The sequence below is a fragment of the Hemicordylus capensis genome, chromosome 5, assembly GCF_027244095.1.
Source record: "Hemicordylus capensis ecotype Gifberg chromosome 5, rHemCap1.1.pri, whole genome shotgun sequence".
Taxonomy (NCBI): domain Eukaryota; kingdom Metazoa; phylum Chordata; class Lepidosauria; order Squamata; family Cordylidae; genus Hemicordylus; species Hemicordylus capensis.
Genome location: NC_069661.1, coordinates 143,632,059 through 143,657,619, shown reverse-complemented (window position 1 = coordinate 143,657,619; position 25,561 = coordinate 143,632,059). Strand labels below are relative to the sequence as shown.

Sequence of the window (25,561 nt, the reverse complement as noted above, 5' to 3'; positions counted from 1 at the left end):
GGGAGAAACCAAGAAACCAACTGGTTTCTTTGTACTCCTGGCCAATTATTGTGAGTTCTGATGTCCAGTGTACTGATGTCCAATGATGTCCAATGGTTCCAGGCATTTTTCAGATACCTGGAGAAAATATATTTACCCCCAGCCAGGGATAGGGTGGGGTATAGGTGGGATTATTACAGTGATGTGCCAGTCTAGCACCTCGAGATTCTGGGTTAGGATGTGGGATCTGCACCCTACACTACAAATGGGGATAGCAAGGGAGCCTGCTTGTTTCCTGCGAACCAAAATCTTTAACTTGTTGCTGTTGCTGTTTTTATACAACTGTATATATTATATTCTTCTTCTTAATCTTTTTAAATGATTCTGTTTATCTTTCCTCTTTTATTGCAAAAACAATTAATAAAATGCTTATTAAGAAACCTAGGCAAGTCTGAAGAGGGGAACTAGTCTTGTGGTAGCAAGCATGACCTCCCCTTAGTTGAGCAGGGTCTGCCCTAGTTGCATATGAATGGGAGACTTGATGTGTGAGCACTGCAAGATATTCCCCTCAGGGGATGAAGCCGCTCTGGGAAGAGCAGAAGGTTTCAAGTTCCCTTCCTGGCTTCTCCAAGATAGGGCTGAGAGAGATTCCTGCCTGCAACCTTGGAGAAGCCGCTGCCAGTCTGTGAAGACAATACTGAGCTAGACCAATGGTCTGACTCAGTATATGGCAGCTTCCTATGTAAACATCAGGGTTGTTCATATGAGCTGTCCTACCCAGGCTTGAGCAGCCCTATCCAGGTAGGGCTGCTCGCGAGGAGTGCCAGGATCAAGCCCAATTGATCGGGGATGTTCACACAAGCAGCCCTACCCACTTAGAGGTGCATGTGTGGAGCACGAGGATCGAGCCCAATCCAGGTGCTGCACTGCCAGAGAGCTGAAGATTTTAACCTGGTCTTTTACTGAGATAAGAGGGTGTGTGGCGGTACAGTGCATTGTGCAAGCAGTGCAGTGTGGACTTTCTGGAGGCCAAGCCTCCTTCCCTGGCCTCGCTCTTGCCACTTGCTGAAGCGGCAATTGTGTGGCCACTCAGCATAGTGAGAACGAGAAGGGGAAGGGGAGAGAAATGATAAAAATGATTCCAGCCTGTCTATAGTTTACAATAAATCCCTATCCCACACACGCAGTGGAAAACCCTCAGGCTCCCAACAATTCACTTGGGTCAGCTCTGTCCCTCGCTCCACTCTTCTGAAGAGAGCTGACATTGTATTCCTGCTTCTCTTATCCTCCTGCTTGTCTTGCCTCTTTGCTTGGCATCTTTCTCTCGCTCTAATCCTCTCGCTCTAATCCAGAACTTTTCTCTTGTTTCTTTCTTTTTCCTCAGTCCAGCTCTCATCTCATAATTCACACTACGGCAACCCCAAAGATTTTTAAAAGCGGGGCAGGGGGGAGACACCACCTGTCCTTGTGCTCCAACAGGGGGCTACACTCATAGGGCCACACATATAATTCCACCATAATTGTACCCGTTTTTCAAAGGAAGAGAGGCAGGGGAGGGTTAAAAAAAAGGAATGAATTGTATTTATTCAGGGATTGGGCTTCAAGCAAGCTTGGAGTGGGACGTGGGACAAAGGTGAAGATCCCCACCAACCCCATGTTGTTGCTGCAGAAGAAATGTTAAGCACATGGGGTGGGGTGGGGACTTTCTCAGCATGCTCTTTCTCTCTTTCTATGCAAATAATATCACACAGTCCCCATGCATGCAGACACTTACATACACACACACACACACACACACACACTTTTATAGTAATAAGCAATAGTAAGCGGCCTTATACCAAGTCAGACCATTGGTCCATCTAGCTCAGTATTGCCTACACAGACTGGCAGCAATAGCAATAGCAATAGCAATAGCACTTACATTTATATACCGCTCTATAGCCGGAGCTCTCTAAGCGGTTTACAATGATTTAGCATATTGCCCCCCAACATTCTGGGTACTCATTTTACCGACCTTGGAAGGATGGAAGGCTGAGTCAACCTTGAGCCCCTGGTCAGGATCGAACTTGTAACCTTCTGGTTACAGGGCGGCAGTTTTGCCACTGCGCCACCAGGGGCAGTGACTTCTCCAAGGCTGCAGTCAGGAGTCTCGCTCAGCCCAGTCTTGGAGATACCAGAGAGGGAACCTTCTGCATGCAAGCGCACAGATGCTCTTCCCAAAGCAGCCCCAATCCCCTGAGGGGAATATCTTGCTCACATGTCTCCCACTCAAATACAAATCTGGGGAGATCCTGCTTAGCAAAGGGGGCTTGCTACCACAAGACCAGCTCTCCTCATGTGTACCTACTACCTCGTGGAGTGGGGTCGTCTGTTTTGAAGCCGACGAGCCCTTCGATTAAAAGCCAACAGCAAGCCAGTGAGTCATGGCGGAGGGAGGAGGAGAGTAAAGAGTGAGCTGATGCCCAGCAAGTGCCACGCCCTCCCTCAGGGGGGCATTTTGTCCACCCTTGTCCAATTTTATTTATTTGTTTGTTCGATTTTTATACCACCCTTCTGAAATGGCTCAGGGCAGTTTACAATTAAAAACAGAAATTAAAAACAATTAAAACAGAAATACAAATATAAACACCAATTTTAAAACATCTTAAAAAACAAACCAGCAGAACAATTAAAACCAGGTTGACATTAAAACAATTAAAATTAATTAAAAACCCTGAGAGTCCAGGCCAAACAGATGGGTTTTAAGGGCTCTCTTGAAGGTCAGTAAGGAATAAAGATTACGAATTTCTGCTGGGAGTGCATTCCACAGCCCGGGAGCAGCTACAGAGAAGGCCCGCCTCTGAGTCCATTTATATGGACTGAGTCCAATTATAACCATGCCGTGCTCCTTATCCTTTAGTTACCAACAGGAGAATTTGGTGCACCAAAAAAGAGCCACTGTCTCACTGCTTATTTTGCTTATTTTCCCATGTAGCTGTGTCCTGCCACAGATGCTTGCCCCCACCCCCTCGCCTGGCTGATAGCCAGCGGGGCCCAACTGCATTTTGCAAGCTGCACAGTAGAGTCCTCACAACAGCACGTCCAACTTCAGTTATAAGACTCAGAGTGTCAATATGCTGAAATAAGAGGAAAGCTTATTACGGGGGTCAGAGCTCATCAAAAGTCAATGCAAAACAAACTTTGATCTCTCATATAGGCCACAAATCACATCTGTGGGCTTAAAAAAATATCCCAAGAGAGGCAGGCTGTATGCCATCCCTGCATCACAAATGATAACATTGGTATGCAGCCTACCTACTACCTCAAGAACTTTCTTCTATTATGCTTACCCTTTGTAATGCTAGTAAATGAGTAGGGTTACAAATCTGCACAAAAATCAACTTTTGTCTAAAATACCCAGCTATTGGAACAAAACTGGGGAGGGTTAACTAGGTCTTGAGGGAAGAAGAAAGTTGAGGGGTTGAAGAAAGATCACGGATAGCTAGCTAGGGGTTGAGGGAAGAAAGAAGACTGTTGGCATAACATTGTGGTTAAGAATGCAACCATGAGTCCCTAGTTCAAATGGCCTCCTCAGCCAAGAACGTACAGGATATTCCTAGTAAATCTCTCTCTCTCTCTCTCTCTCTCTCTCTCTCTCTCTCTCTCTCTCTCTCTCTCTCTCTGGCTCAGCTTCTATGGGGACATAGGAAGAAGCCTTATACTAAGTCAGAACATTGATCCAGCTACCTCAGTATTGTTCAGGGGCGGAGCTACCATTGCGTGAACAGGTTCAAAGAACCCAGGCCACTGTGCTCACAGTGTGGCTGGAACAACTCTCCCTACCTTTAAAAAGGCAGAGAGAGCCGCTCCCGGCTACGATGCGAACGTGGCACTGGATGGTCTTGTTGACAAATGTGGCCGCGCAGCCCTCTGTGTCTGATGTCAGATGCAGGGAGCGTGGCTACCCTTTGACCCCTGCGTCTGACGTCAGATGCTGATGCAGGAGGCGGGCTAGGGGGCCTCCGCGGCAGGCTGAACCGAAGCCACCACCAGCCTCCTTCCGTGGTGGAGGGAGGCCAGCGGCTGGTATTGTTTTTGCTGACTGACAACAATTCTCCAAGGTTTCAGGCAGAATCTCTCCCAGCCCTACCTGGAGATGCTGCCAGGGTCGGAACCGGAAACCTTCTGCATGCAAAGCAGATGCTCTACCTCTGAGCTATGGCCACATCCCAACTTCTTATTACTTTTGCCATAGAGAGAATAGCACTACCCTGTCTTGCAGGCATGCTAGAAACTTTGCTGGCATTATGTGTAAAATGCTTTGTGATCTTACAAAAAATGCTGTAAATTCTAGCAGGGAAAAGGAGAGAGAAAGAAATGTGATAAATACTAAGGGTTGATTGTTATGGGCCCTGGATATGCAGACTCTACAGCCACAATTCAATTCATTTTAGCACACTTAAGCCCATCAATTTCATTCAAACATGGTTAAATCTGGCCCTCTTACTTGGGAGTAAGTCCCATTGAACTCAGTGGAACTTTGTTCTGAATAAACATGCATAGGAGTGAACTGCAGGATTGTGTGGGATTGCAGCTTAAAAGTTGTGGGGCATGGGAGTAAGTCTAGGGCTTGTGCTCACCCATATGATCTGTCCATCACAAAAGGGTAAATGGACTGTATAGGCTGGTTGTAGGCACATTCCTTCCTACTGTATGTAGAACATATGTGATCCAGTGCCTATACTGGATCATAAGTTTTGGGCAAAATTAAAAAATGTTAAATAAATAAATATACACACACCCATTCCCACACAATCTGCCCACTGCTCAGTCTGCCCATAAAAAGGGGCATATGAATTTTTGGGCAGAGCACATGATGAGTCATGTCACACTTCTGACCTGTGGGTAAGGCTTGTGTGAACTCGAGGATAACATCCACCATGTATAGAGCCTACCATCGTTGGGGCCAATATGAATTATTAGTGATAATACTATTAATAGTATCTATGAAGAAAATGATAGTACTGGGGTGGTGGGGAGGTCCTTGCTGTGACAGTTGATATTAAGACTTTCATCGGCAGTAAAGAAATAGGCCTCAAGAACAAAATTTGGGTGCCGATTTCAGGACCATCCATTGTGTTATATTTGATAACACTGGGATGCCTCTAACAGTGAGCTGGTTTGCACAAACACAGTCCAAACACGCAAAGAGAGTGGGGATGCACCAAGAGGACACCAACTCTGACATCACTGGAGGCCATTCCGACACACTGGGGTTCATCCAAATGGCCCCTAAACATGCGCTCAAAACCCTGTTTAAATAGGTGTCCATGCAAACCAACCCAATGTCACATAATGGTGAGTAACAGGCAAACAGCTGAGCCATCCCCAGATCCCCTCCACAGCCACTCTCAGCTGCATGAGAACTTCTTTCCCAGAGACATACGTTTTGGGCGGTATAAAAATGTTTTAATAAATAATATGATCCTATGCTGCAGAGGCACCCTTATGAACAATGACTCACATCATGTGCAAGAGTACATCAGCCTAGTAGTATTACGTTGGCGCCATTTGTGTTACCCAAGCATACGTTCATTGGAAATAATGGGCTTACTCTTGTGTGTGGCAATTTGTGTAAATGTTGCATTTACACAAATTGCACAGATGCAATGTTACTCAGCCAGTGGCCACACGGGTGGAGGCAATGTATGTGTCTTTCTTGCCTTCCTGCAAGTGAGGTAACAAATGCATGGAAACAACCCATGCTATCACCTGCCCATGAGGTCACTTGATTTTTCAGTGCCCCCCTGCCCTATGGGATCGCATCTTATGGAAGTAGTTTCTTCTGCTTCTGTGAAAGGGACTCAAAAGCCTCTCTAATGACTGGAATTTGTCCCCTACGCTATTCCAGAGGCTTGGGCAAGATAACATCTATTCATCTTTACATGTATGTCCTGTTTGCTTTAAAATCCCAGCTCAGACTAACAAAATGCTCTCTTTTTAATATATCCCCAACTGTCAAAGCTTAGATCCCTCAGGAAAGAGATTTTCTTTCTTTCTTTCTTTCTTTCTTTCTTTCTTTCTTTCTTTCTTTCCTTCCTTCTTGCCCTACATTACTCTGTAAAGATCATGTACATTGGCTAAGTAAATAAATGTGTGCCTACTAAAGATGTGTAAACTTTGCATGTGACTAGGGTTCATGAACGAGTGTTAATTAATACCTCACATCATGCCTTAAAAATAATAATAAAACTAACCCTTACATCTCAGATTCTATTCAGAGGCAAGGGAAGACACTCTGCAAATGCTCAATGGCACTCTGTTTTGTTGCTGGGTTTTTAACTAAAGTCATTTCACAGCTAAACACTGTGACTTCAAACAAATTCCAAGTCTAAACATTGGTGAGCGTCCCTGAGTCAGATGATATGCCAGTTTTAGGCATGGGAGTTATTTCCACTTCTGTGTTGCAAAAATGTGATATAGGAAGCATCTTTGAACACCTCAGAATTGGAAAGAAACTCATTTTAGACTCCGACTCAATTTGCAAAAACTGAATCCAATTCTGTGCCTTCAGCCAGGAGTGTGGCACTTGGGATCCTTTGTTCTAGGAAGCCAATTCTTCCTCCTTGCTAATGATGGGCACAGTCCGAGGGCAATCGCACCTTGCTGAAGTTAAGCAGGCCTATGTCTGGTGAGTTCTTGGATGGGAGACCATCTGGGAACCCCATGTAGATTGCTTTGAGTTCCACCATGAAAGAAAGGTAGACTATAAATGTAATAAATAAATAACGTGATATATATTTATACAACAGGGTAGGCCAGGAACCTTAAGAATCCTCGTGCCTGGGTCCTTCCTCCCACTGCGTGATCAGCACAGACTCGGCCTACAGATCTTACATTCAGTACAGAATCTGTCCTTCCACCCCCCAATGCCACGGCCACCACCTTTTACAGCGTGGTAATGTTAGCACTAAGGTCAGACTGCTATGTATGATTATTTCTTGTTATGCTACTACAGGGGTAGGATTAGCACTAATATGCATTGTAGTCATGATGCTCCCTTTCAACTTCAGGCTGCTACATAAAGCCCAGTCTACACATGGAGGCAACTTGAAACAACCCTCCATATGGATGCTGCTGGATGCAGTAGTTATTATGTGTAGTTATGTTCATCACATGACTCCAAACTCCCACACCTCACAGAGGGTTTCCACACCTATGCTAGGCACCATCAAGAATGTCTGGTGGTAGTCTAGAAACCCTCCATTCCATATAGCGAATGACTCTTTACATTATGGCTACCGTGCTAAGCACTTGGCACATGGGGGGTGTTTTAAGAGGTCACAATGTGTAGACTATCCCCAAGCGATCTGGAGCCAACCCAAGCACCAGAACTGGTCTAGGCCAAAGCACAACCCCATTTTTGGAGAGAGATGTGGTTTGGACTCAATGGTTGTTCATTGTTCAGTGCACCAATCTCTCAGGACTGGTCTCTACATTATGACTCTCATATGGAAGCAGAAAGTTTGTGTTAAATATAAGAGTACAATACAGAGTTATATTGATCTATCCTCCACCCACAGAACCCCGGGAACTGTAGTTCTGTGGGAGGTGAGAGGGATCTCTTAAATTCAGTTTTGCTATTACTGTCTGTAGTAAGCCACCTAATGGTGCAGCAGGGAAATGACTTTACTAGCAAGCCAGAGGTTGACAGTTTGATTCCGGCGCTGGCATGTTTCCCAGACTATGGAAAACACCTATATTGGGCAGCAGTGATATAGGCAGGGGCAGATTAACCTTTTTGCAACCTATAGGCAAAAAGGACTTTGCCACCCTAAAAAAAGAAAAGTATTGAGGGGGGCGCAAGAGGAAAGTCCCTCTCCTGCCTTCCTTCATTTTCTTTCAAAGCCGTGGCTGCGGCAATAGCTGCGGGGGCGGGGGGAGAGGAAAGTCCCGCTCCACTTTAAAAAAAAAAAAAAAAGCATGATGTAGCTGCTGTGGGGACTGGGAGGGGGAGTGACCGGGTGGTTAAGGGAAAGTTAATTGCTTAAGAGACTGTCTGCCGGAAGGGGCGTAGTGGTGGTGGCTGGCTTCAGGGAGGGTAGGGGGCGGTGAGGTGAGGAGAGTTCCCCCGCTTTTTTACCTTTAGAAGCCCACCGCTCTGAGCGGCGAGCTTAGCTCCTCCCTCCCTCCCTCCTCTGAGGAAGAGGAGGAAAAGGCGGGCTTCTAAAGTGGCAGGTTTCTAAAGGTAAAAAAGCAGGGGAACACTTCCCTCCTCACCACCTCCCTAACCTCCCTGAAGCCAGCTGCCGCCACCGTGCCCCATCCAGCGGGCAGTCTTTTAGGCAATTAACTTTCCCTTAACCACCCGGTCACTCCCCCTCCCAGTCCCCGCAGCAGCTACATCATGCATTTTTTTAAAAAAAGTGAAGGAGGGGGACTTTCCTCTCACCCCCCTCCCCACAGCTATTGCCACAGCTGCGGCTTTGAAAGACTGAAGAATAGAACAATATCGGACCTCTGAAAAGTATAAGCATGCATATGTATTCAGTACTTGGTTTGGACCCCTTTTGCAGCAATTACTGCCTCAATGCAGCGTGGCATGGATGCTATCAGCCTGTGGCACTGATGAGGTATTATGGAAGACCAGGATGCTTCATTAGCGGCCTTCAGCTCTTCTGCATTGTTTGGTCTCATGTCTCTCATCCTTCTCTTGGCAATGCCCCATAGATTCTCTATGGGGTCAGGTCAGGCGAGTTTGCTGGCCAATCAAGCACAGTACACTGTATACTTTTCAGAGGTCCGATATTGTTCTATTCTTCAATCCTTGTCTTCTTGGTTCCATGTAATATTCTAATTTTCTGGGATTGTGGATTTGGGGTTTTCATGAGCTGTACGCCATGATCATCACAATTATAACAAATTAAGGCTTGACTTATCTCGCTTTGCATGTAATGCGTCTGTCTCATATATCAGTTTCACCTTTTAATTTGCATTACTGAAATTAATGGACTTTTGCACGATATTCTAATTTTCCGAGTTTCACCTGTATATAAAAATGACTGCTTATGTGAGTAGTCTGCTTCCATGGGCAGCGTAATGACTGAAGTAGGGAATAATGGAAGATTTCAGTGGCTACTTCTGTGATTAGAACAATTATGATATGTACTTTTTGTGATTACAAAAGTTGACACTTTTCAGACATTAATCGAAAAGTGAAGACACAAATGGAATATGTTTCAAAAAGTAACATCTGCTTCAGCTCTAACAGAAAATTTTCAGCACCCTCACCAAACTACAGATCCCATGGTCCTTTAAGGAAAGAAATCATTATTGTTGTTGTTGTTGTTGTTATTTATTCGATTTCTATACTGCCCTTCCAAAAATGGCTCAGGGTGGTTTACACAGAGAAATAACTGTATATCATCATGCTGTATATCATCATGTATATCAAGCTGTATATTATCATGCATGCTGTATATCAGCACATAAAGGGCTGATATACATTTGCAGAGCAGGTATTTAGGCCACAGATAAGAAATTACCCATTTTTCAAGAGGAGAACATCTATCCATACCTTCTTCTGACCATTTAGGAACTTATTTATAATTCAGCATAGAAAAACAGATCTACTTTTCAACTAAGCAGCTTTCACATTTAGCACATTGAACTGTTATAATGGGTTTCACCCACGCCATCTGCAATACTGAAGGCCAGTCATGTAGTAATTGTGTTTGCCATGACTACGATGTCATTTTCCACACAAAACTTGTAAAGTATGAAAGGTAGTTGTATATCCCTAAACACGCAGTGAATACAATTTGGGGAACCCCAGTCAATCAAGATTTCTCAGTTAATTTCCCTGAGTGTTTAGTGATGCACACCTGCCCTTTATATCTTACGCATTTGACTACCCTATCCCACAAGGTTGTTGTGATAATAAAATGAAGGGGGAGAATCTGAGCTTCCTAGAAGAAGGCCGGGATCAAAATGTAAATAAAATAATTATCATAATTTCTTGCACTAATTCAATACATGACTGAAGAGCTATGTGAAGGATGAAGCGTAGAGGAAGGCCTAAATTCCAGATACGCTCTTACCCCTGGACTTCCAGGCTGAAGTCCAGGGTCTCCACAGCACCTGGCCCCCCCCCAAATACAATTTAGTCTGTCCCGGATGGTGTAGTTGCCCGGCCAAGCATGATGATGCTTAATTTGCAGAGGAGGGGGAGCCTCCAAAGGCCTCTAGGTCCAGGCTCCAAAATTACCTAGGTGCACCTCTGCTACATAAATCTAAGAAGAAAAAAGGATGGGGATATATGCTGACCTGAAAGACATGCCCATGGGAGAGAAGAGTCATTGGCAGATTAAAAGGGAGGCAGCAGAGGCGACTGCTTATAGCAGCAAAATTCCCCCAGTGGCAAATTTTGGTCAATGAATTTGTTTAATGTTTAAAACGGTCACCACACAAGAGCTCCCTTGCACATGCCCGCCCCCTAAAATATGATGGGTCAAAGCCTGGGGCAAGAAAAATTTGCAGGTGCACAGAAAGAGCGGCGATACCCCTCCTAACCCAACCTTGCCCACCTCCCAAATGATTGCAATTGCCCAACTTCAGGCCTTTCTGCGCACACACACTTAATCCACCCCTGAGAAGAGTGGAGAGTTATCAGAACCCATTGCCCCACTTTTGATTAATTTCCCGGATCGTGGAGATGATTTTTATTTAAACTATTTGCTCACTAATCCTAATTCGGATGTTATTCATATTGTGGCCAAATATTGTTATATAATATGCCAAATGCGTATAAATGTAGTCTGATTTTATATTATTATTATTTTCTTATTTGTTTTATATTGTTGTATTGCTGGTCTACGACCGAAATAAAGTTGTACTTACTTACTTATCAGAATCCAAGCTATGTGCATGAGAGACAGAAGCCCTATTCACATGTTGCATTCAACACATGTACAATCTGTATATAGTGCATGCACATACAGCTCTGTACACAAATACAGTTATTCATGCATTATGTTGAATGCATGTACAACAGAACACTTCCTATTTTTACCATGCGTTTGAGGGACTTGTACATCAAGGTACTGTACAGGTACAGTCATTCACACAAACACATGTGCATGTGTACAGACACCTAAATGCACATACAACATAATATATGGATAGGGCTAGAGATTGCAAGGAAACTCAATACACAAGGCTGACAGCAATGGTGAAACACAGTTACCACATGGTAGGAAGTGGCTCTCAGGCCTGGAACATGGTGGTGGAGTCCTGCAGTGTCAGAGTGGACTATAGTACCTCCGAGCATATATTGCAAGAGGGGAATACCAGTTCTGAATGCTCCCTTATGCAAAACAAAAACAAAAACAAACCCTCTATAAGAACACTAGCACATCAGAAAGAAAGAAAATTCAGCCTAGCTATAGAGTATCTTCTCTTCTCTTCTCTTCTCTTCTCATTGGGATTTTATGGGGGCAAACATTCAAGTATAGTATCTCCCACTTGCAGTCCATGAATAAATTATGTTCTACTTCCTTGGAGCTTTACCACCTCCTTCCAGTTCCATTTGGCTGTTTGACTAGCTGAAGCCTGACCATTCATGAGACTTCAGAACTTGAGTATGAAGCTGAGCACAGTACGTGATTTCCTATGAGTGGATCCCCTCCAAATACATATTAATTATTCATCCTCCTTACTTGATTTGCAGTGCTCTTCTCAAAATCAGATTATTTAAAGAAGTCACCATAGCCAAGGCCTATCACATGAATAACCTTACTAAATCTTTGTCCACAACAGGTTTATTTCTGTAGTGGTCAATTTTTAAGATTTGTTTCATATCAGTATATAAAATGCCATCTTCAAAATATCAGTGACCAGATTTATTCCAGTAATTGCTCTATTGATTGAGCAGAGGAGGATATTCATGGTTCACCAAAGGAATTTTATTTTCCATCAAAAATATTTATTTCTCTTGCTAGTTATGTCAGGCTTTGCTGTTCTCACTAAGAGGAAATTTATCTGTATCGTTATCTTTTAATCAACCTGTTGCATAATATCATACTTAGCTTACCCATCTAAACATATTTTCATATTAATCGGGAACACTGACTTCTAAATATTATTTCTGCGACATCATAAAAATATTATTTCTGCAACATCATAAAAATGATGCATATCGCAGTAATGGTTCTCACTTCAGATTCTAATGTAGTATTGTCGAAATGGTATTGTGTACAGAATCAGAGGCATAATACTTTAAAATATACATTTATTTATTTATTTATTTATTTATTTATATTTATACATATTCGATGGCAGAATACGTATTAGAAATAAATGTCCTAGATATTAATATAAAAACTGGCTACAAACTGAAAAAGACAGTATCAGTGGGGTTGGAAATCATATGACCCTCAATACAAGGGTTACCAACCTACCAAGAAAAACATTTGGACTGCTCTTGTGTCTTTCTCTTTGGTCTGCAAAAATAATCCAGTGAAGCTTTTCACAATGTGGAAAGACGCATTATCACCTACTAGTATTTGCACATCAGTTTGTTGTTCTAGACAGAACTAACAGTGGCTGGTTTAAAAGCTGGCAACTTTAATGTTATACTAGTACGGAAATGAAGCATCATTGAATATGCTAGAGGCAGGAACTCAAAAGGCTCTCAGCTGCACATTGGCTTGGGCTTTTCCTAGGGCTGATGCATTCATACAGGTGCATAGCAATAGCAATAGCAATAGCGCTTACATTTATATACCGCTCTATAGCTGGAAGCTCTCTAAGCGGTTTACAATGATTTAGCATATTGCTCCCCAACATTCTGGGTACTCATTTTACTGACCTCGGAAGGATGGAAGGCTGAGTCAACCTTGAGCCCCTGGTCAGGATCGAATTTGCAACCTTCTGGTTACAGGGCAGCAGTTTTACCACTGCGCCACCAGGGCTTCATCTCTTGATTTCATATTTCTGGGTTACTCAGCACTCTGTGACAGGCAACTGAATAGGTGCACTGTGTCCATTGAAAGAAATTGGATCTCGATGAAGGAACATTGAATAATATGAAGTCTGGCTGTGGTATTAGATGTGTGATTCACACAAGCAAGTCACTGCTTAGTGAGGAACATCAGCCCCACATGTCTGCATTTCACAGTGATCACTCACAGTGATGCATATCGCAGTAATGGTTCTCACTGTGGTCCTAAACCAAGAGCCAGAAAAGCCCACATGATCTTTTTACTTAAAGGTTTGCTCAGGCTTCACTGCATCTCCTAGCATCATGACCATGATAGACAATGTAGCCATGGTACACAACAGCACAAAGGAAGTGACGCTTACAGCCAAGTTGGACTTTGTAACTTGAGCTTTACGGCAGACATCCGTCTGTTCTCCATTTACTAGACATTCACATTGCCCAGGGTCATGCACTCAATGGCCCATTTGGATGGCCACAAAATGTTAGCAGTCCATTGCCCTTTGGGATCTGTTTGTCAGAGGTTTTTCACTGAAGCTGCTTAATTATCTGTAAATTGGAGCAAGCAATAAGGTGACAAAGCTTTACAGAAGATATTATTTAGGCTTGACTTGCAAAAGTGATGGGGTAGGGGGTGGGGAATGCAAGCAACATGAAGAAACCAGACACCAAAGAAATATGTAGCGCAGCAGAAGGGTGAAATCTTCTTGTTAGAGAGCCAGTAAATGGCTTGATAATGCAATTTTGAGGAAAATATCCAGCTACTCTTAATTATGACTGAACTTTCAATAAGTGGAAGCTCTTATGACTGGGATTCGAAGTCCCTTTGCGAGAAGAGAAATTCATTAACATCCATGAAGGGCCATCATGATTTCCTAGGTCTTTTGTCAACTAGAAGTGCCTCTACAATCAACTTCCATTGTTTTTTGGTAGATAGGTCCACTTCATTTGAAGCTGTTGTTGAAACTGACTAAAATATTATCAAGTTCCATTAATTTTAATATGGGGCAGCGTTAAGCATGAGCAAAGAGGACACAAAGGATGATATTTATCAAGGTCACTCATCACAGCATGCATGCAACTGCTTGGTAAGCTGGTTAGCTGTAGGGATGTGCTTGGAACCAGAGGGGGTCAGTTCAAAGCGGGGGGATACATTTAAGGACTGGGGAGGGTGCCTTTACCAGGCCCCCCAATGTGTTTCCCCCACCAGCACTGAAGTTTAAAAGAGTCCAGCAGGGCAGCAGCGTACCTCCCTGCCACCCCGTTGCCTCCTGAGACCAGAAGTGACCAGAAGTACCCAGTGCACATGCACACGTTGGATGCATGCGCACGCACATCATGCTCACTCACACACTGGGCACCAGGTTCTTCCAGTCACTTCCAGTCTGAGGAGGCAACGGGGTAGCAGGGAGGTACTCTGCCACCCCGCTGGACTCTTTTAAACTGCAGCGCCGGTGGGGAAAATGCAGTGGGGTGGTGGTGAGTGAATTCTCCTCAGTCCTTAAAAGGTATTCCCCCCCCCCCCCCGCCTTCATATCAGTCAAACCACCAGTCTTTCGAACCTGTTCGGAGCCCCGTAAAAGGGCTTCTGAACAGGTCCGTGTACATCCCTAGTTAGCTGTATTATCTAGCCAAATGGGGGAAGAGAAATTTACAATTCCCCTGCTTCCCTAGCTGTCCCACTGGGTGCAGATATTCAGTGACATTTTCCTCAGCACTTAGTAGGATGACCACTTTCCCACATGAATGCCTTGATAAACAGTCAACAGTAGACACCCAAAGCAGAGGAGCAAGAGAGACACACCTAAAGTACTCCTTAAAAATTACAGTATAGTTTCATTTATTCAAGTGTATACATCCAAAGCATCTGGTTAGGTATCGGGTTCCAATGAAGAGGGCTGTTGCACAACAGTAACAATCCAGGGCTGCATGGAGGATGCACACGGTGGAATTGCACAATATTCTCTGCATGGTAGCTGATATTATCACATCACAGCCTGTTGTTTGTAAACCATAGTCATGTGCAGACATATGCCAGCTCTCCTCAGATAGCCTGTACAGAACTCAGTACCCACCAACTAGAGGAAAGCTCAATAATTAGCTCAAGCCTAATTATTGATTTGTGAATGGGTTTTCTACCTGGAGTCATAATATATTCAAACAGACCTGGGTCTCTGCTAAATCAGTTTTCAACTGATGGATCACGTTCCAGTGTAAGATGGTTACCCCAGCATCATCACCACCAGCTTCTGTTTTGGGGTTCTTGTTTAAAGAGAAAGAGACAGAGCATATCCGTGTGCAAGCTGGGGTTAAGAGTAGGTTCTTGGTGTGAAAAGGTTGATGCTCATGGAGCTAGAAAATCTACTTTCTTTAAAGCAGGGGTGCTCAAACTTGAGTCCCCAGATGCTGTCGATCTACAATTTTAACATCTTTGGTCATTGTGGTTGGAAATGGTGGGAATGATAGTCCAACAACATCTGGAGTCCCAGGTTTGGGGATCCCTGCTTTAAAGGCAATATATCTGAGTCTCATGGTTCGTGGACTTTCTACCTTTGGGGTTGCTTTTCCATATAAAAAATGTCTGCTGAGCAACCCTTTGCATGCAATGTCTGCCATGGAACCCCTGTGCATTGCAGAAGATCTGGTCCATCTTCTCGGGCACACCATTGTAGAATCCAAGGGAAAACATTGGGATATGCAAAGACAAGGCAGTGGAGTGGAATCAGGAATATTAATAGTTTAATGAAATAGATACTATGTTCAGATAGGCAAGTGCAGACTGCTCTTTAGTGCACTTGCTCCTGGCTGTTTTCTTAGCTCTGCCTCTACTCCAGTACTGGAATCCAAGTAACTAAAGCCCCATTCAAAAGTCGGCCTAAATCAAGGAATGGATTAACCAAAAACACCACAACCATAGCCATTCACAAGGGTAAGTGGGCCTCGCCTCACCCTGACTGAATGGAGCACATGCACTAAAGAGTGCAGGGAAAGGCTGGAAGCTGCCTTTCAGGGAAGCTTGTCCATCATTACAAAGCATCTCATTGAGAAGCCCTTGGTAAACATCTGATGAACTCTTCTCTGAAACAGTTTGAAAGCAACTGTCTTAGAGGAGCAGGGATTCAAGATAGTTCATTTCACCCTTGTCCTGATATGCAGAGCAGACAGAGATGTACACAAGTCCCTGTAATCTACTCTCTTTATAGCATTATAAAAGGAAGAATGCACTCCACCCATCATAATGACCAGTGCTGCATGACTATTATTTAAAATCCGGAAAATGCAGCATGGACTGGATCCAAACCCCCATTGAAAGATTCCCATTGACTTTCGTAAACTTTGGCTCGTTCCCCATCACATTCTATAAATAGCTAGTTCATTTCTTTCTAAAAATGTTCCAGATCAATAGAAGGTCATCAAGGCCTGGTTGGATGCCAAATGGCAACACATCTGGCAGGGGATACTTTTTCTAAAAGCAATGCTCATGGCTAACCATACATATAAGGAGGTGTGGGGAAACAGATGAATGATCATTTCCATCCTTCATTGGAGCATCTCAAATGATTTCAGTATTTAATTAAGATCTAGAAACACATCCCAATTGGGTATTTTAAAATTGAGAAAGAGACAATCACTTGGCCAAGGTCATTGTAAATTAAAGTCAGTGCTAGTTATAGAGCGTCCTGCCTGTTCAGTCATAAGTTGTTACCATTTAGATCGAACTCTTTCCAAATATAGGGTTATATTTTCCCCTTTAATTCTGTTATGTTGGCCTTCCTTTTTACATCACAGCTGTAATCAGGATTTTATCTCCCATCTCAGCACAGATATTTAATATCAGGTATATAGACATTTTTTGTTGCAAAAATACACTTTATGATGCTGTATATCCATTCCATTTTAAACATTCAGAAAACCTGAAGTAACCAGTTTGTGGAAATTTAGTGGCAAGATGAAATTGTTCAGTGTGACCTTTAAGGAGAGGCTATAGCACAATCTCTAACTTGTGGAGTCAAAGCCCTTGAGTGACAATTCATTTGGTCTCATTGTCATCATGAGGATGGATATAATAGTGACATCAATGGAGCCTTCAATTGCATGCATACTTGAGAGTAAATCCCAATGAATTCTATAAGTAAACAGGTGAACAATTGGTTTAGCCAATCTCTTTACTCAAGCATTCTTGCATAGTTGGCTTATAGGCAACACATAGACATATTTTCAGGTATATCTCCAGGGTGTAGTGGAGGGCACATGCGCAAGGATGGAGCGCCAGTACTTCTCAGCTTCTCTGTTTGTTGTGGTGGGCATGGCCATGGGGGCTGTCATGGAGAGCGCCTGCACGTCTGAATTTGTAACTGTTGGAAAGTTAAAGGACTTTGCACTGTCTTGAGGACAGACTAGTAAGTCAGAGGGCTAGAGGGTCAAGATATTTGTCATCCCTTCTCCACTGCTCTGATGCTATCCCTTTGAAATGTAGATTGCTAATCTCAGGGGATTCAACTTCCTTCCTCCTTCTCTCTCTTGCTACCTGGCCGTTTACCTTGCAACATGGCAAGTCTCTTGCCCTGCACCATATGTGCAGAGAAGATGGAGAATCCATCTGCATCCACTTAGATAGATAGATTAGAGATCCTAAATCCTCACTTTCCTATCTAGAATGGAGTTCCTTAATAAATGCCTTTTATATTGATTTGAAACTATGAATTGGCTCCAAGTTACTTTACTCTCAGCACACACGCATGCTTAACTAAATCCGCTGTGTCGTGCCTCTGTGCACTCTGCTATATTGAGAAAGGGATTCTCTCACTACTGAGAATTTCCAACAGTAACTACATCATTGATAATCTCAAATCAATCAGAGAAGTGCCCATAAAACTTTTAATATCTAACAATTTCTGAAACTGAAAGCTACTTTTGAGTTATGTCTCTGTCACATTCTAGCATCATATTCTGTCTTGACCAAGAGATGCATCTCAGTGTGGGACCATGTAAATGAAAGGGAAGGCTTACACAGATAAGGAGCAAATGTGATTTTCTAGGGTTCTATCAAACAATATATATTTGTATTCTTTATGAGTTAAGTCTTTCTGCTACTGTGAGGGAGGACGGGGTCTGCTTCTTCCTGTAAACTGAGGTTACCTGGGGTAAGTTTAGCTTTTCTCCAAGCATGTCCAGGGGTATACTTCTTCACTTTCTGCTAAATCAATTAATGGCTGTGAGGCCTGCTCCCTACTAGCAGGTGCCACCACCCTTGGAGGAGGCAGCAGCATTAGCTGCTCCTCACTTCCCTCACCTGCCTCACAGGGAACAGTGGCTGCTGGTCCTTGGTCAGTGGCGGACTGGCCAGGGTGTCAGCTTGCCCGATGGCAAGTGGGCCCTGTGGGCCCCTGATAAAGTGGGCCCCCTTAAACATTAGACAATATGTTAAAAATGTTAATGACCTTTTAGTAGTTTGAAAATATAACAGGAGTTCCAATATTATTACTGTTATTACTATTATTACTCCCTCTTTCCCTCCAGAACTTGCCTGATGTATCTCTTCCAGACTCACCCCTTCTCTGGCTGTCAGTCACAGACTCTGATTCTGCCTGCCATTAACTCTTTCTGGGCAGGCTCTGCTGGGTGACACACAGACAGAACATTTTTCTGGCTTTACTTTTCACTCCCATTTGTGGGATCCATCACATGTCCCACCCTTTCTCTCATTGCTTCAGGGGCGGTTTTTGCCAAACCTCTCCTAGGCAATGGGTGAAGCATGTGGTTTTTAATATACAGTACATTTAATACTTCACCTTTTTTTTTTTACCAGTTACACTTATAACAATTAATAAACACTTTTTATCACCTTTGCAATATCAATACACATATCATAGTTATATTCAGAAATACATTTTATGGATATCACGTTCCATTACCTGAACTTTAGGTAAACCTTCTGGAGAGTGCATCAGCCACGATGTGGACTGCATGAAATATGCTTTTGAACTACCTGTTAATGTGTAAAATGTTCAGTACAAGCAAACTATTTAAAAATATCCACCATTTATTTAAAAATTTTAAAGAATTAAACATTCAATTATAACGATCTGTACTGTATACTGCCAGTAATATGTACAACATATGTACACTGTAATTACTAAAAAAATATACATTTATTTTGGGGGGAAATGAAGTGTACCTTTTTTCCACTTATGTATTTTTGAAAATTTTATTTATTTCTTATAAAAAGTAAATGATAGCCTTATAGTTGTGGGTGGGCCCCCTTGTCTCCTGGCAACCAATATTTTTAGACCCAGTCCGCCACTGTCCTTGGTGCTCGCTCATCCGACATCCACTCTAGTCAGCTGGTGAGCAATCCATGGTAATGGAAAGAGCAGAAGCCATGCTCCTGGATGGCAGCAATAGCTTCTTGTTCTGCTGCTACTGATCCTTGCCTCCTGTCAAGGCTAGCAGCAAGGGCAATTTCAAAGAAATGGCATCCTTGCCCAGGAGAATGCAAGCCAACAATTGCTGCTCCTTCTGCTGCTCATTGATCAGGGCATGCAATGTGACGCCTTAAGAGGCCAGTCTAACTTGTTAGTGACTGCTGTGTAGTGTAATCATAAGCACATTTACTTAGAAGAATGTCACACTGAGTTCAACTAAACAAATCCCCAAATACAAGTGCTTAGGACTTCAAGCTAAGGAGACTGTGTTAGCTGAGCGTGAACCTCTGTGTGGTGAGTTAAGAGCCTTCGTTCAAATTTAGCTAGCCTAACAAATATGCACAGGCTTTAACAGTGTCATAGTTGCACAACTGCCAAGGGCCCACTGCCAATCCCAGAGGCCACTTCTGTTGCCTTTATGCAGTGGTGGCAGATGACTTGGCCAAAGAGTTGCTCCCCTGTTGCCTTCTCTCTCCCATCCCATCTGTTGAGGTAGGCCCTTCCACATGCCTAAGGGGGGCCCAGGGAGGAGGGGGACCATGGAGAGCAGTTTGCCAACCTGGAGCCAACCCCAGGGTCATCATCCAAATTCGGTCTGAGTGGTGCAGAAGAGAGAGCATGGGTATGGCCACAGGAGATGGTGAACCGCAACACTCTTGAGTTCTCCGTTCACTAAGGGAAAATGAAGTCCAATTAACCCAAGCTTGTTGAATGGTCAACAACAGCTTTAAAGTCACATGTGCTTACTCTGTCTGCAATACTTATTGAGTATCTCATGTTTTGTTTGTTTTCTTTCACAGCCTAATTTAGGCGGAGTGATTTATGTCGGTTCAGCTGCACCCATCGGCTCTGCTTTACAGAAGTATTTTGCTCATTCGTCTTCCAACTTCAGTCTCCTGGCCCACCCTCCTTTTTACTCCCATTAACTTTCTCCAGCATCTCACAAAGTATTCATGAATAGAACTGAATTATTTTCAAAGCACTCTACCACAGAAACAGTTGTGTGATTCATTGCTCCAGGAAGAAGATGACTTGGATATTCAGAGCCACTCTAAACTTTATGTTTGATTTTTCCAAAACCTGTATGTGTCTGAAGGTAGTTTTGCTACTTCCTAATTAGTGGATCTATCAGTCACCTTGGTGCTGCCTGGTAAAACCCCTTCCACTGACAATATATAAGACTGCAATGCTGGACCCTGTAGTACCCCATAGACTTCTGTAGGGGTCTAGCAACACATGTGGGTTTAAGGTCATAAAATATCACTCACAAATAAAAGAAATTCCATGGAAAACCTGTGCTGCAGTCCTGCTCCGAGTGATGCTGCTTCAACCCCATGGCAATCAATGGCATTTAAGCAGCCTGACTGTGAACAGGCTTGTATCCTGGTCTTTAAGAAACTATACTAGCACAATTTCCATCAGAATGAATGGGGTGGCACCCAGCTTTGTGAACAGCAGAGTTTCAAAGCCAGCCCCCGCCCCCACCAAAGGGATCAATACATGTTTAGCTCATGTCTTCATTCACAACATTAACACTACATAACAACAATGGTGGATCTACAGGCACCATGGGCAGCCTTGTCCAATATATCAGTTCCCAAAATGATGCTGAAGTTCGGGCCTGCACAATTTGTGACCCATCAAAATGAGTGCAACCCACTGACCAGCCCTGCAAGGTGCTTGAGGACCTTCCTGTTTTGCAGTCCCAGGCAGGCAGCAAAACAAAAAAAAAATTACTGAGTTTCTTGTAAGTCATCACACACAGAAGTGAGGTACATTTGGCTTGTGAATTGCCAGGCCGGCTTGCACTTGGTTTCATGAGCTGGAAACAGACTTTTTTCTTCTTCATATAGTTAAAGTGGTGTGATGGATTCATTGCTTCCCCCCACCCCCCACTAACATATCTGATCCAGTAGATTGTGTAGTGCTTAAAAACCTGCAAATCTGTTGGACCAGAAATGGTAGTGGGACCCCAAAAATGATTGTATACATGATAAGCTATGAAAACTGTTATCCTCCTTCAGCATCTCTTACAAATGGTTTTCTGTCTCTCACCATGGTATGGAAAACAGCTCCTTGCATTCTACAACAATGAAGATTCTGATGCTCAGATTCTGATGCTCAAATTTATTTTAATCAGCCCAGCACTGTCTCACCCTGACATTGCAGTAGGCAACTGGGAAAGACAGAGATACAGCAGTAGCTACAACCAACTCCTTGGTCAGCTGATTGACCTGTTCAGTGCAATTTTTAATTACGTGATCATTTACTCTATTTTTTCATCAGACATAAGGTCTTACTTTATAATTAATGTCTGTAGTAGAAGCCAATATTAAATCAGGATATTCTTGTCCATAATAAATCAGTTTTGTCCAGTTTGTTTGGAAGTGCAAAATAGTTCTTTCGACACTAGCTACATTCTTGATCTTTCATTTAACATAAAGTGTTCCTTATTTTTTGTGTTGTTGTATTGATGCTCTTTCATGGAAATCAGTTAAAATCATCTTGCAGTTTTTACTGTTTGTTTTCATTTTGTATGTATAGCATAAAAGGATTCCAACTGAAAATCAGTTTTTAAAAGTTACATTCATCTGATCTTTTCTTTTTCCCCTGCTTATGACTTTACCTACTTTATATCCATTGCTTTTAGCAGACCAAATGCTCAAGCACTTAAGGATCCATGAAACTAATGAGCTTAACTCTGTATTGGATTGTGTCCAGCTTGTATCATAGTATCCCTCACTGAAAGACACAACCCATCATTTGCAAGGTCAACACAAAACAATAACAGCAAATAGTTCTTGAGGCAATCAAGAAAAATACTGCAGCACTAAAATATAGCCTATATACTTATTAGGGTTCCAGCACAGATGCAACGTTGGACACTTAACTGGTAATGTCAACTTATGAATGAGTTCGCAAATGAAACAAGCAAGCAAGCAAAAATAATAGAATATATTTGCAAAAGAATACTTCCCCCTTAAATATGCCACAACATATAAAAAGCCAGAATTCAAACAGCAATTAAGCAGTATGGAAGGATGGTACAGTTGCTGGATCAGAAGGATAGATTGGGAAGAAGCTAAGAGTAATAAAAAGACACAGAATTCTTTCATGGATTCATAGGACAAGGAGGGCCGAAGCCATTTAGGGCTTTATAGGATATAACCAGCACCTTATATTTTGCCCGGAAACTTATCAGTAGCCAGTGTAGTTATTTCAATACAGAGGTAATATGGTCTCTCCAAGATGACCCAGAGACCAACCTGGCTGCCTCATTCTGTACCAACTGCAGTTTCCGGACTATGTACAAAGGGAGCCCCACATAGAGCACATTTCAGTAGTCATTTCTGGAGGTTACCAGTATATGTATCACTGTTTTGAGGTCATTTATCTCAAGAAACAGACACAGCTGGCATGTCAGCCGAAGCTGATAGAAGGCACCGCTTGCCATTGCCTCAACCTGGGTCACCAGAGAGAGGTTATTTTATTTTTATTTTTATTTTATTTTACGTTTTATATCCCGCTCTTCCTCCAAGGAGCCCAGAGCGGTGTACTACATGCTTAGGTTTCTCCTCACAACAACCCTGTGAAGTAGGTTAGGCTGAGAGAGAAGTGACTGGCCCAGAGTCACCCAGCTAGTCTCATGGCTGAATGGGGATTTGGACCGGTCTCCCCGGTCCTAGTCCAGCACTCTAGCCACTACACCACACAGCCTCTCCAGGATCCAGGATCCAGAAGCACCCCCAGACTACATACCTGTTTCTTCCAGGGAAGTTTGACCCCATCCAGAACAAGCAGATCAAACAGATCTCCCGAGTTCTGACCTCGCATAATAAGTACCTCTGTCTTATCTGGATTAAGCTTCAGTTTGTTATCCCTCATCCAGCCCATTACTGTCTACAGGCAGGCATTTAGAATGGTTAAGCCTTCTCCTGATGATGTTGACATGGAGAAATAGATTTGGGTGTCATCAGCATACTGATAACAACCGGCACCAAATCCCCTGATGATCTCTCCCAGCAGTTTCATGTAGATGTTAAACAACATCGGAGACAATATGGAGCCCTGAGGGACACCATACGCACTGCCTCCCACTCTGAACCCCCTCAGACGTTCCAGAAGGATACTATGATCAATAGTATCAAAAACCACCAGTAGACCAAAAAAGACCAACAGAGTCACACTACCTCTGTCTATTCCCAATTGGAGATCGTCCATCAGGCAGTCTAAGGCAGTCTCCACCCCATAGTCCACCCGAAAGCTAATCTGAAATGGGTCCAGATAATCAGTTTCCTCAAAGACTGGATGGAGATGGTCGGCCACCACTCTCTCAGTCACCTTGCCCATCCATGGAAGGTTGGAGACAGACCTAAAGTTGCTTAATTCTGAGGCAAGGAGGCATCCTGCCCTCCCTCAGAGCAGTATTTATAATCTCTACCAAGCCTTCTACAACAACCCCCTGCCAGGTAGCATAAGCCGTGTCAGGCAAGGATCAAGAGAAGAGATGGTAGGCCTCACCATTCCAAGCAGCTTGTCCACATCCTCAGGGTCACAAACTGGAACTGTTCCAGCCTATCCACATAAGAGGAGTCACTGGACACCTCTGCATTAGATACTGTAGTAATTGTGGAGAAGGTGCAGAAGAGGGCAACCAAGATGCTCAGGGGCCTGGAGCACCTTCCTTGTGAGGTAAGGCTACAACACCTGGGACTTTTTAGTTTAGAAAAAAAGATGACTGAGGGGAGACATGATAGAGGTCAATAGAATTAGTGTGGAGAAAGAAAGTTTTTTTTCTCCACTCACATAACACTAGAACCAGGGGTCATCCTATGAAACTGATTGCCAAGAAATTTAAGACTGACAAAAGGAAGTAATTTTTCATGGGATTCTCTGCCACAAAGTGTGGTGACAGCCACGAGCCTGGATGGCTTTAAAAGGGGCTTAGACAAATTCATGGAGGACAGATCTATCAATGGTTACTAGTCAGGTGACTATAGGCCATCTCCAGCCCCAGAGACAAGATGCCCTTGAATATCAGTTGCAGGGGAGCAACAGCAGGAGATAGGAAATGCTCCTCAGCTTTTGCCTGTTGTCCATTGTGTGAAACAGGATGCTGGATTAGATAGACTTTGGACAGGGGTGCACCTAAGCCATGCAGGATGCCCGGGGAAGGAACGTATCCTTTGTCCCTTGAGGGCATCCAAAGCAGCAGTGGCTTCTGCAGGCCCGGCATCCCACTGTCGGTCAAACCCCGGCCGGAAGAGCAAGCCTCTGCTGCCCCTCACCTGTTGCTGCCCTGCCACCTGGTGCTGATATTTGCCATCCTCACTGCTGTGGGGTGGGGAGTGACATCACCGGCATGGGACATTCCATATTCACACTGTGCAGCTACACCCGTTGGACAGGCTGCCGCCAGGGGATGAGGCCTGCTCTGCTCGCCACTCACCCCGTGGTGAGGATGGCAAATATCAGCATGCGGCAGCGGCGTGGCAGCGGGGTAGCCGTGGGCAGGACAGCGGGGCTCTGGGAGGTCCCCTGATCATTCGGAGGCCCCCTCAGGAGGCCACAGACCTGTTCCCCTATATCTGCCTCTGACTTTGAATCCAGCAGGGCTGTTCTTTTGGATCACCTAAAGAAGCACACCGACCTGCTTCTCCTCTCCACCCCCACTGGAATTTAAATAACTACAGGAAGAGCAGTAGAAAGCCGGGGAGCAGATTACAAGGCATCTCTATTAGCTTTCCTAGACACATTGCAAAAGGAACCTATTCAGATAAGACTGGGAGAGGTTCACAATATGAAAAGCCCCCTGAGAAATGTTGCCTTTATGTGTGTGTTTTTTCAGCATTGGAACATAAGAAGCTGCCATATACTGAGTCGGTCCATCTCGCTCAGTATTGTCTGCACAGACTGGCAGCGGGTTCTCCAAGGTTGCAGGCAGGAATCTCTCTCTGGCCTATCTTGGAGATACCAGGGAGGGAACTTGGAACCTTTTCCTCCCACCAGCTCCATATCTTAAACTACTCATGCACATAGTCTCCCTTTCATATGTAACCAGGGTGGACCCTGCTTAGCAAAGGGGACAAGTCATGCTTGCTACCACAAGACCAGCTCTCCTGGTCTAGGAGATCCTTAGGATAGCTTGCATTTTAATATAAATCTCTGCCTACCTGCTAAT

At 43.7% G+C, this 25,561-nt stretch overlaps 1 protein-coding gene across 2 annotated transcripts in view; it reads left to right on the top strand.

Moving 5' to 3' along the window:
• Positions 1-21,758, top strand: part of LMNTD1 (lamin tail domain containing 1) — a 252,312-nt gene extending 230,554 nt beyond the window's left edge. The window contains exons 11-12 of one of the 2 annotated variants that reach the window (XM_053255217.1): positions 6,771-6,933; positions 20,181-20,367. In XM_053255217.1, coding sequence (XP_053111192.1) covers positions 6,771-6,920 — 150 coding nt within the window. In that variant the 3' untranslated portion in view covers positions 6,921-6,933; positions 20,181-20,367. Of the gene's footprint in view, positions 1-6,770; positions 6,934-20,180 lie in introns of both variants that reach the window. The other variant, XM_053255218.1, reaches the window with a different exon arrangement.
• The last annotated feature ends 3,803 nt before the right edge of the window (positions 21,759-25,561 follow it).